The 12860-nt window shown below is 39.8% G+C and overlaps 1 protein-coding gene across 1 annotated transcript in view; it reads right to left on the minus strand.

Annotated features, from left to right (window-relative positions):
* Nucleotides 1-590: 590 nt before the first annotated feature.
* plppr5b (phospholipid phosphatase related 5b) overlaps nucleotides 591-12860 on the minus strand; it is a 71006-nt gene continuing 58736 nt past the window's right edge. Inside the window, exons 4-6 of the mRNA XM_029529393.1 lie at nucleotides 12361-12537; nucleotides 9497-9631; nucleotides 591-735 (exon numbers count right to left, since the gene is read on the minus strand). Of these exons, the coding sequence (XP_029385253.1) occupies nucleotides 706-735; nucleotides 9497-9631; nucleotides 12361-12537 (342 nt within the window). The 3' untranslated portion in view covers nucleotides 591-705. The remainder of the gene's footprint in view (nucleotides 736-9496; nucleotides 9632-12360; nucleotides 12538-12860) is intronic.

The raw sequence follows: 12860 nt of genomic DNA on the forward strand, positions 1-12860 counted from the left end.
TGTAGAGAGAAAAGTGTTATGAGATTGGAACTTTTGTGAGTTCATTTTTTCTTTCTTATGGCCACTGATATAGTGAATGTGCTCCCCTGTACTGTATCTCAGTATGATCCAGTTATCCTTCATTTATATCCAGTGCTAACCTCAGTAAGTTTGATAAACCTGGGCCCAACAGTCAGTGTCTCCTTCTGGAATCCATAGCAGTCCTGTGAAATTTGTGAAGTTGATTTCATAACAACGATGAGAGAAGTTACACTCAACAGTCAAGAAAGGTTCACTTACTTGCAGTCAACTTCTCAACCACGGGGATAAAACAACATAAACCGGACAATGACGATGAATTTGACCTGGGCAGAGCTGAGATGGTGCTTGTAGTTTGTTCTTCTAGTGCATTGAGTCCACTCTGGGCTTCTGCCTCACACCAAGCTGAGTGCTGTCTGAGTAAGTGCATAGATGGAGAACGCAGAAGAAACATGTCCTGCCGAGTCACTGACTCTTTCTGTCTTCTTTTCGTTCTCTCTTTTTTTTTTTTTTCTTTAAATACAAGAAGCTGCAAATGACAACAGGGGCCTGGTAAAGACAACATAGAACAACATACCGAAGACCAGACATACACAGAGAATGGGTTTAGCGCTGCGCTCCGGTTAATTAGATTGGACGGTGAAGAGCGTGGACGTCCAATGAGTCTGCCACACAGCCGACTCCACGTCATGTGACCTCAGCGAAGGCGATGTGATTCTGCAAGGCAAGGGGGAAAAAGTCAGAATAATGGAAAGGAGTAGTTTAGTTTGGTGAACCAGGCAAGTTTTTTTTTTTTTTTTTCCTTTTTCTTTTTTCTGAAAATTATCATGAAAGGTCAAATCACATATTTTTATAAGAATCAATTTAGATGTATTTTACTGCAAAAAAAAAAAAAAAAAAAAAAATATATATATATATATATGAGATTTCAAATCAAGTGACATTTAAATAAAAAGTCCAACCTGGTGTATTTCCCATAAAGTATGTGGAGCCATTTTGCCTCCTTGGTTCATGTTATCTTTACACTCACTACTCTAGTTTAGAGATCGGGGAACAGTTGACTGGTATAAATATGTAGTTACCTTCAATCTCTCTTTCATGGTTCTACTTTTGTTTCTCTTTGTGTTAATATATATATACAATGGCAGAAAAAAAAAAAACACATTCATGGAGGATATGCCAGGTTAAGTGTTATCTTCATGAATGTAAAACCCACCATCACACCACTGCAAACATCCTCATGAATTCCTAAACATACATGAAAGCATCACACACAGAAACAGACTCCACCACCATGGCATTTAAAACAATGCCAGTCGGAATCAGGAGCAGGGGGGAGGGTTCCTCATGGAGACTGGAAGCTTTGATTTTCTAATCCAACCTCACTGTGTGTTTGGCTGTGGAGTCAGAGAAGAGGGTGCGGGTGGGGGTGCTTTCCTCCGCAGTTCCGTAAGTAACCACAGTGCTAAGTAGAGGGAAGGAGGTCTGTGGGGGGAGGAGGCCGTGCTTGGCAAAGAATCACATTGGCTGAGTTGTTCCACTTCTTAAAATGTTTGTTATTTTGTTTATGAGATATTCCATAAAAAGTTGGGCAAAATAAACGAGAGTGACATTTTTGGAAACGTGAGATATGATGCATCTCGACATTATGTCGATTTTCCTTAAAGCACTTCATAAATGAAGAGTTTCATCCATTGATGTAAAAGAAGACAGCAGTAATTGCATAAAGCAGCAATAGGTACTTATCTTCTTCAGCTCTCCAGACTCTCTCCGGTTCCCTCTGCTCCAGATACGAAAACACACAGATCCCCCCCGATACACACACACACACACACACACAGAGTTTTACTGGATAGGATATGAGATTTTGTTGTTTGTGAGAAGGTGACTGCAGCGAATTTCATGCCGATGGCTTAAAACAAACAAAAAAAAAAAAAATTGTCCTCAACGTTTGTGCTGTAGTCATTTCCTACATGCGGAAAAAGCTGCAATACATCAAGTATATTTGTTATATTGCCCACTTTTATTTCTATATAAGCACATATAGCTTGATTTCAACGTACAAGGGTCAGTTTAACAGAATAGTGATGCTTTGGGACTTTTGCCCCAGCATGCACCTGGACACAGGTATGTAACGAGCATCTCGGTCTAATTTGTTTCTCTAAGGCTGCAGGAATTGAGCCAGAGCCAACCTGGCTGTGAGCTAAGCAAACTCCTTGTTCACATTATGCACTGATACGCTGCTGACATTCTAACTATACAGGCCGTTTAGAAGAGAAATGCAGCAATCTCCACTTTGACCGGTGCTGTGGCAGAGTACCGTAAAATTATCTGGAGCCGCACTCTATTGAGGTTGCCAGTTCAAGCAAGAATGTTTTAGTAGTCTCTTCCTTGATATTAGCCTGTGTTGAAGATTAATGAACTGACGGCATATTAATATAGCATATCCAGCATCAGGCTAATGCCCCGCTGCAGCTGGTTATGGAAGCTCTAAAATGACCCAGTTTTACAAATATTATAAGTCCGATGATCCCTGTTTTTGTATAAGTATTATCTAATCTTTATTATAATCATGAAAGACTCAAGCAGCTCTGTGCCTTTTATCAGCAAGTATAACTTCTTTGATGGAGTGGATCTGTGGAGCTTGTGAATATTATAAACATATTTTTTTTTAATGAACTAAGCCACATAAGGCCCACATACAGGCTACTTATACATATAAATGAACTGTTACAGATTTCTTCATTCCTTACATTTTTCATTTGACTGAGATATATAAAATTTTGTATCATATGAAATATCTCACATGCAGCATTTCTAATCAATCGAGCAATAATTCATCCTCCAAAACTAAAAAGTGTGTTTTCCTCCAGGGTGTTTTTAATTCTCTACAAAGTAGGTTTATTATTAGCATTATTATTATTATTTTATTGTACAACACTTAGATCAAATTAATAGCTTGTTTCTTGTCATCCCACTTCACGAAAGCAGAAAAAATAACAAAAATAACAAAATAAAAGAATTAGACCCCCCCCCCCCCCGCCTCCCTCATTTTTGCTGCTCTGAGGTTCCTTCCTGTCCGTCCCGGCATTTTGTTCAATGTGGGTTGTTTAGCTTACAGGCATCTTTTGGGCTGTGCTATTTTTAGAGCGGGCAATTTTCCACCGAGCCTGTTGTCACAAGGTGAGAGTGTAAAACGCTCTACTCTTTGTAAGATGACTGAGTGCAGGCTTTTCCAGATGGAGGATGTGAATTGACTCATCAGATAGAAACTGTATGTTGTCTACATTTTCCTGCTAAATGTGTGTCTCGTTAGGTGGATGAGAAAAGGGAACACAGTGTTCTGCTAGCACAACATCAAAGGTTGGACAGAAAGAGAACTCACTTGGGTGCAAAGAGAAAACAGAAAAAGCACTTCAACCTGACGTACTCTGAAATACTCTGGACAGTGTGCAGTTTCCTATTTTAGCTTTGTATAATACAAAGCTGTTCGGTGGAACAAGAGTGCTATCAGTTCCACAGATGAGCGATCAGTGAACCGGAGGATGGGTGGGGGGGTGGGGGGCCGTCACCTGTTGGTTTGTCATCTGCTGTTTGGAAGCCTTGAGTTTGTAATTTGGCTGTCGCCAATTTGGATTTTGGATGCCAGGAGAAATCTTATGTGGAGGAAAAGGTGGAGCTGAGGATCTATCTATCAATCTATTCTCTATTTTCTATTTTCTCCTAAAAAGAACCATCATTAAAAAAAACAAAACAAAACAGATTTTGCAGCCAGTGGAGTTGAGTCAACATCCATTTTTATACACTGTCTACGGAGTTGACCAATAATTCCACTTTAACCAGCTATAAAAACATTGTATTCATTGATTCTGTCTGCTCTGACAGGGAGCAGACAGACGATCAAACGGGTCCTGCATTTCTTTTTTGTCGAGTGTTCACCCAGCAAGTTCAAAGTCGGTCGGAGAAGCTGTAGAAGAGAAATGGAAATGCAGAAAGACTTACTTCCACTTCTAATTAAATCTGGGGGACATTTTTATGCCTTTATTAGAGATTTAGACCATCAAAAAAGTTGACACAAAGTGATGGGAAAAGATGTTGAAGGACTTGAAACAAAGGCCAATGTCCAGAAGCAAACTGATTTTGATGTCCTTTCATCTTTTCACATTTGTATTCGTATCTTTCTGGCCTTTTATAATTGAGCAGGTCTGTCTCATGTCCCGTTCAGACTGGATGTCTTTAAGGAGATGATTTTAAGATTACCTGGTTAGGTCAGCTTCGTGGTAATTACAGCTGCCAGTGCCGATTGTTTCCCACAAATAAAACCTTGTTGAAGCTCCCATGATGTCTGCTATGGGTAGGTGCACATTACCAACAGCGACATCGCTTTCACATTTTGAGTCTGCCTGTCCCACCGTAGCAGCTTCCATATTTTAGCAGGTCTTTATGTGTGTGAGAGTTTTTGCGAGAACTACAAAGAAACCGAGCGAGAAACACTTTACACATGAGTAGCTGAGATGAAAATGAAGGCAGCTGTCACAGCTGGACTGACGCACTCTCAAGGGGTTTTTAAGAGATTTTGAAAATTGTTAAGTTAGCAATGAGCACTTCCTGTTACTTCCCTAACTGTGGATGCAAAGGCAGCTGTGACGCCCCTTATATTTCTCGGGCATCTTTTTGATGATTTCTAAGTGGCCTCAAAGATGTTTATTTGCAATGCACATACGCTGATGACCTCAGGAGGAGTAAATCACACCTAATAATCTCACGATCCGTTTTTTGTCTGAATTCCACTTTGACTGAACCATGAATCAGGAGGAGTGGTTTGCTTCTCCTCCAGCTCTCGTGAGGAGGCCTTCCTTTTTCATGTTGGGCTTTGTTCTGTTGAATGTCTGCTCCATGTAGGTACCCATACATGTAGGTCAGATCCTGTAATAACTTGACGGTTAAAATGCTCCCTGGAACAATAAGCTAAATTACAGAGGAGCACAGTGAATATTTCACCCCCCCACTTTAATCCTGTCCCAGGGGTGCTGATATATTCGTAATATAAATAAAGGGTTGAGAGGAAATTAATGGGGCACAGACCTGCACTGAGGCTGCTGTCAAACCACATGCACCAAATTTTTGAGGAAATAAAATTCCAACTCCTCACAAATGATCTGGATCTGCACCAAAATTGAACTGACTCATCACTAACCCATGACCCTCCACAAAACTGGTTCAGCAGCATCGGCCTAATTATCCTGACGAATAAAAAGACACGTCATGTCCATGGCTGGCATAAGTAATGAGAACAGTAGTGCTCACTGCTGGTGTTGTTCTGATTCAGATGGTCGTCTCTGAAATGCCTCTGATACTACCTGAAATACACTGGGTAGTGACAAGTACAAATCCATGTGTGAATTCTGGAAAAGGTTTTTTATATTATATTGGTTCTTACTGTAACCTGCATACACAGGGAGCCACCGGCAACTACTGTTTTTAAGAACTGATTTCCAGTAAATAGTGTAACATTTGCCTTCAGCAAAGGGTCAACATTTCGGCTAGATTTTACTTCTGGTAGGCCCGGCCAGCTACGCTAAAAGGCAGCATTCACAGGCTGTAATTTTTTCTGAAAATCTGTGACGAGAAAATCAGACATCACATTAAAGAGCATGATGAGTTCACCAAATATAAGCGATAAAAACAGAACAAGCCGCAAGCGCCAGAAACCATTTTCTAATGACAGGATAAATTCCACACTTTTTAGGGCAGTTGTTTATTCCACGATTTATTTAGTTTTAAAATAGCTATTTCTCAACAGTTTTAAACTGTTATTGTACCAAGTTTGTGGCTGTAATCAGGGGTGCACCTTAAGTTTGTTTCAAAGTATTTCTGTATCTATCTGTCTATCTATATATATATATATATATATATATATATATATATATATATATATATGGTTGTTAAGTACAAATCTGTTGATATTCTTATTTGTTATGTAGCAATGGTATTGGATCATTACTGTGTATCGTCTGACAGACATGAAACCACTGATTAATCTTTTCCACTGAGTACAAAATAATATGTGTGTTGCATTTGACCAAATTACTCTATTAGAGTGATATAGAGTATAAGAAAAAGCACATCAAAACATATTTGACAGCATGACTAACAGCGTTCTTACTGCCATTGTTGGACTAATTTATGTCAGCAAATTAAATCTAAATCTAAAACTATTACTGTGAGATGATGATTGTGTTTTCAGTCATCCTCGGCAAAATAAGTGTTCTTGTGGGAAAAACCGGGTAAACACTTTGTGAGTGTATTCTGCCATGTGGTACTTAATCCTATAGTTTGTGTTTGTGTGTGCCACATGGTTCTGATATTATGAGATAACATCACCATAAGTTTGTCTAATGATAGCTTGTGTCTTACAAGGACGCTTTAGGAAACAAAAAAGATAAATCTCTTTCACCATGCTTTGCATTCTTATGCAAGTAGTTCATTTCTTGTGTATTCACTGACTCGTGGCATTTTAGGGTAAGGGGAATGCAAAATGCTTTTTCTTTTTTATTGTTTGGAAGCTGTTGGATTTCCACAACTGGAGTTTTGGCCAAAAAAAAAAAAATAGCCAACATTGATGTGGCAATAAAATTTCCATCAATTGCCACTCTGGGTCCAAAAGTAAGTAAGTTCCGAAAGACTTCCATGTTGAAATGTCTAATTTCAGAAAGAAATGAAATGAACATGTTGGCCAGCCTGGTCTCTTTAGCTAATTCCCTCTTTCATGGCCACTGTGTAGGTGAATATTTATCTAACTCACCGATTTAGATTTTATTAAGGCTGAGTATTATGTGTTACTGCTTTGAGTGACAGGTGGGCGCTGTCACATTTGGTCTGCTATCTTTTCAATTAATATGTCCGCCTCCTTTATTTATATTATGATATGTTTGCACCAGCATTAAAGTCTGTGTTCACTTTAACTAGGTTGTTAGGGTAGCCCATTAACCAGTTCATGAATTTCCAAGTGGGGTTAGCCTGTGCTTGCCACAGGTGTTTCGCCACCATTCACTGGATTCAGGTCCCCACACATGACTCTCCTCTTAGCTCATTTTTGGATTCGGTGGAGTCTGGCTCTGCCAAGATGGCGATGGCAGAGCAGCTCACTCTCAGCTTCCAAAGCATTTTATATGCAGTTTATGGGCTGAAGAGACCTTTTTCAGAGCAGACTTGAGCCTGAGTTTGATCATTTTATCTCAGTCAAACTCCATTTGTCTCCTTGTGTTACCAACTAATAAAATTAAATTAATTTATTTGTTAGGCTGTTTTCCTTCAAAATGGGATTGGGAATCAGTGTATTTGACGTCTTTTGACTCTGCCACTTATGAGCACATTTGCTTCCTTGATAACGGCATCCGGCAAACCTAATGCAGGCCCCACAGTACAATATCAGCCAGTTGTCTGTGCAGTACACTGGAGTTGTGTCCAGAGATATTTGGCAGAGCTCAGGTTCATAGTTTGTTGCCTTTTGCTTCTGAGGCGCTGGAACCAATCAAGACTCCTCAGCCAATGCAGGAAGGCAGAAAGTCGCTCTTTAATGTAGCCTGACTCTTCTTCTTCATCATCCGTCTCCTACAGCGGCATACGTGTGAGTGGTTGGAAGGGGGATCACATCCAAATGACATTGAGACAGACATCTTGTGCCATCCAGTATTTAGTGTATGTTTGTCAAATTAGAATAGAAAGAACTCTAAACCAATGTGTGTGTATCCATAAAATTCACATCTGAGTGACAATAAAGCTGAAAATAACATCTGTCTCTGTTTCTGATGAACAGAACTCATTTTGTTGTTCATGCTTATTATTTCACATGTTTGCATGTTTATGTTTATGTATGTGTGTATGTATTTCATTCCTACTGGCCAGTTCATGTTTGGGAATGAGGATTTATTAAATATTTTTACCTGATTCAAGACTTCAAACATTCAATTCAATTCAAAAACGTTCATCTTGTCAATAAGCTGGGTGACTAGTCAAACTCAAAGTAGGATATACGTGTTTGTCTGCACACGACACCTTTCACGTCACATTTGACTTGACTTAACCCCGACCATCAGTAGTTTTTGTTTAATTTGTGTTGTGGAGGGAAGTTGCACCTTCTCACACTAATTCATCTTCTACCTCATCCATTTGCGGGTTGCAAGGGGTGCTGAAGCCAATCCCATCTTAAATCGGGTGAGGGTGGGGTCCACCCTGGACAGAACACCAGTCTTCACAGCCCAAATTCTACTTGGCAAATAAACTTTTGAGACATTTGATTGCAGTTTGGTTATTGTTCACTGGTAACAATTCTTTCTGTCAAGTGCGACAACCTCCCCGTGACTAGATAATCATCAGGATATGTCAGGGAGGAAGCTACTGGATCACCTGGTTAATTTATATGATTAACGCATTTCAAAGACGAAGAAGTAAATCTTTCCAATCTTTTTCTTTAAATCAGTGTTTCTTTCATGTTCAAAAAATACTTCCATCTTGTCTTGTCACATGTCTAAATGTCCTTTTTGCCTGAGTGGAAATTGTTGTTTTTTCGTGTTGGAACAGTCTAACGGGTGATACACTATGAATATGCTTCTAAAGTTCTTTGTTTTTATCTGCAGTCTAATATCTGACCAGTAGAAGATCGAATCAGTCTTATAAAACACCCAATTTTCCCTCCAAGAATAGTGCAAATGTGACATAATGATAAAGAAAAGAAACATGCCTTCATTGAATTCAATTTAATTTAAATAAATTGTTGGAAAGCATAATTTGCAGCATTAAAGCCAGATCTGAGTTACAGCAGTTAGTGAGAGGGAATTTCTTAGAAAGAGATGGATGGGGAAAAAAAAAAAAAAAGTCGTCAGTTTCAGACTGATTGAAAGACATGAGCAACTGTGACAAATGGATCCATTTTGTTTTGTTTTTTTTGGAACATTATCGGTCAACATGTGTGCTACTCCCAGAGTAAGAACTCTGGACCTGCCACTGGTCCCTTTATCTCAGCAATTTAATTGCTCTGTATAAAGATAAGTTTTAAGAGGCATGACAACGTGACAGCATGAGGCGAGTGATGTGCTGGTTCCATCATTTTCAGTCTGCACAGCAGTTAGTGCTTCGGACCAAAAATACAAAAAACACTGTCAATCTTACACAAACTCTTGACATTTTGTGGTGTGATTTACTTATTTCCCTGACAAAAGAAGATGACTCACTCATTTCTTATTCTAACTGAAAAGCTCTGATTCAATTTTTCCTTTCCATTTGCAGGAAAATAACAACCAAACTACTCTCAAACATGAGATGGGCACGACTACAAGTTTAGAAGTCTTGAACCAGGATAATATGAGTCGAAAGAAATTAGTGTTCATATGGACACACATTTTTCCAACATGAGAAGGTAATTTAATTTAACCAGCACGTAAAAAAGTTGTGTTGTGTCGTGTTGTGATGTGCTGACCTGCGAGGCGATGTACTTCTCCAGAGGACTCTCCACGCGGCCCATATTCAGCATGGCTGTGTTGGTCCGCTGCTCCGCCGGCGATTCTTCACTCAGCAGCAACTTTCCTTTGAAATTATGAACCACACACACCACCTGCAATAACCACACACAACCACAGCAAATATGACACAGTGAAAGACAGAGTCGTATGTGTGTGTGTGTGTGTCTATAACTGAATGGACAGTGGTACAGTTGGACTGACGGACTAACCAAAATATCTAGGTCACATATGTGTGTATCGACTTTTTCCTGGGGGGGCCTACTGCGGATATGATGGATGTGGGTGTCGCATGAGCTCCGCTAATAAGAACCAGGACTTGGCTCTGAGGTTCAAAATGAAATGAACTTTTTTGAGGTGGGTGAGCAGAGAGCCGGGGGCGGTTGGGGAGTTCACACAGAAAACAAAGTTGAAAAAAGTCATTGAAAATGGACAGCCAATCAGATTTCTCTTGAGCCATGACCATGTCTCCATTCAAACCAAGAAGAAATGCATTTTTTTTTTTTTAGAATTAACACTATTACACAGGAAAGAGGAAAGGGTTACTGATACAGAGCAATTGTAACAGAAAAAAAGGATACATCTGTTCCAGTTAATACATATTTATCTGAAATCCACACAAAGGAACATGTTTCTCCACTAATAGTTCTGCACTCTACAACAAATACATCATCAATCATCAATCATGATGTCACCCTCTTTCTCAAGATGAAAAATAAATACTCCAGTAACTTCTATAGACCAGACTCCACATAGACCCAGTCAATCAGTGCATCAAGCGGCCACCATCATCAGATTGTGTGGGAATGTTCATGCCATGCCTAAATGTCTTTTTTTTTTCCCTGTGGACATGGAACCCAACTGAAGAAAATGATGAACAACCACACTGAAATTTCAGGATGCTATGATACGCTAAACGATCTTACTGTATGTTTCCTCACATTTCCTCGGTCTCAACATCTATTTCCTGGTTTTTCCGACCTGTTTCCAGACTCATTTATGGCTTTAATTCCCCAAACCAGGTCATTCTCCACTACAATCCCTTTAAAAGCTTCACCGTGAACAGTATTTCAGCTCTCTCATGTGTGTATGTACATATGAATGTATGCATATGTGCACAAAGCCAAGGCTCTACTCTGCTCTTGATTCACTGTTTTCTAAAACAGATGGGGAGATGGAGAGGGGAGATTTTTCAGGTATTCAAAGAAGCGTTGTCTTTGCATCCCCCTATCTCTGCCCATCACTAGTAGCACAGTAGGGTTTTTACAGAGGACCAACATTAATGGAGGTCAGGCTGAGCGAGGCATTATCACAGACCTGCTCTCTCTTCAAACACTCTAGTCATGATGGCAAAGACAGACAGTGGCGGTCCTCTTACAAAGGGAGAAAGAGGATGAGAACGGGGGAGAAAAGAGGGAGAGATTATCTTCCTCTGCTGTATCTGGGGTCCACTCATCGCTGCTGTGTGTGCACTTCGTGATAGCCGCAGCGCAGCTGTGTGGGAGGGGGGGCAAGCCTTGACATATAGTTTTTCACGAGCAAACGCAGGTTGCATAAGATGCAAATGAAGCCGACAGAAACCCCGCAATAAAGCTGCGTGCACCCTGACTGTGACCCTGCTTTTCTGTCCCCCATCAACACCCTTGCATTTAAATATAGCACATGGAAAAAGCTGGAACATGAATTTGAGGCTAAGGTAGAAAAATATAAAAAGCTATTTATTTATTTACAAAATTATGAATTTACATTTACTCAAACATTTCTATTTATTACATAATTGCACTATTTGAAGCATTTGAGTCCATGTTACTTGTAATAATTCAAATTCTTAGGATTTAAAATGTATTTAGTCATCGACTGAATAATAAAGTTAATTTTAGATTTCTTTATACGTTATACATTCATTACAGAGTTTATTTATTTATTTATTTTTTTTTTTGGTGTATGTATTTACAACTTATACTGGCCCAAATGTCACCCCATGCCAAATTGTAATATAAATTTGCATAAGTCACTTCACAGGCTAGGATTAAGTTTTAATTGTATCATGGAGAGAAGCTTAACAGTCCCACAAAGAGCAAGTATTTGGTGAGAGCAGGGAAGAAATATTGTTGTCCCTTCTGAAAAACAAAACCAGTATATTTATTATGAGCTACAAATTTTAATAAACCAGCAGTTACCGTGCTCAACTCAGGGGAACAGTGTTCAGTGATGTCAACAAGATTCAGGTTTCAAGCCTCCTCCCACAGTCCAAAGTCGCGCAGTCAAGCAGGTTATTTGGTGAAATTACCTGGACTGTGATATCAGCCATGTAATGTAAATGCTCCTTATACGGTACATTTCCACAACAATAGTAGAAAAGGGTAGTAATAGTTACATGTTATTATGAAACTTGACAGGCATCTAAATCAGACAGTAATGCTGACAGTAAGGCTCTAAGGAGTGCAGCCACTGCTCTGATTTGACATGATATATGTCAACAACTACAAGGCACACTGCCATGAGATTTGAACCAGCAGTCCATAGCGACCAGATGATGAATGACTTATGGCTTTGATGATACTTTAAATTTGTCTCCAGTGCTACAATAGGTCAAATCTTTTACTTATCCTGTAAATCTCTTGTCCTGATTTGCTTATATCTCTAAGGGCACTGGATGGATTGGTTTGACCAATTTGCATACATCCATAGTTCCCAGGTGATGAACCCTATTGACTGAAAGGCTGCCAGGTAAGGAGGGACAAAGTCACATACTCCCCCTTAATTCCTGTATCCCTGACACACATGCATCACCATAGTCAACCAGTGTAGGTGTTAGTCTCACCAGGAAAGTGGCAATTGCAGTTCCGATGATGAAGCCAGCGATGACATCAGACCAGTGGTTGCGGTATTCAGCCACGCGGTTCAGACCGGTGAGGAAGGCCAGACACATGAGCCCGAGAGACAGCACTGGTTTGGCCAAGCGAGTGCCCTTTGCCTGTACCGTGCAGGTCACATACATCTGCCGGGAAGATGGAAGACAGGGTTAGACCTCTTTGGGCTCTACATTAAAATTAAAATTGTGAACCATGAAATCAAACTCATACTCAAGCGCTGATTAGTGAGGTGCATGGCCAATAAGTCAATGATCAATACAGCTTGGGTATTTGGGTAAACAGAGAATATTTGTGATCTCACGCAAACAAAAAAAGTATGGGATCATGGGCTCATTTGTGCGTTCATCAACATCAACTTTCCTCTCAGTATCAATTGTTAAGAAGTTGTTTTTTTTTTTGACTGGGTGCCAAATCATCCACAGAGGACCAGGTGATTAAACGAGGTAAA

This window comes from Echeneis naucrates, chromosome 20, assembly GCF_900963305.1.
Source record: "Echeneis naucrates chromosome 20, fEcheNa1.1, whole genome shotgun sequence".
Classification (NCBI taxonomy): Eukaryota; Metazoa; Chordata; class Actinopteri; order Carangiformes; family Echeneidae; genus Echeneis; species Echeneis naucrates.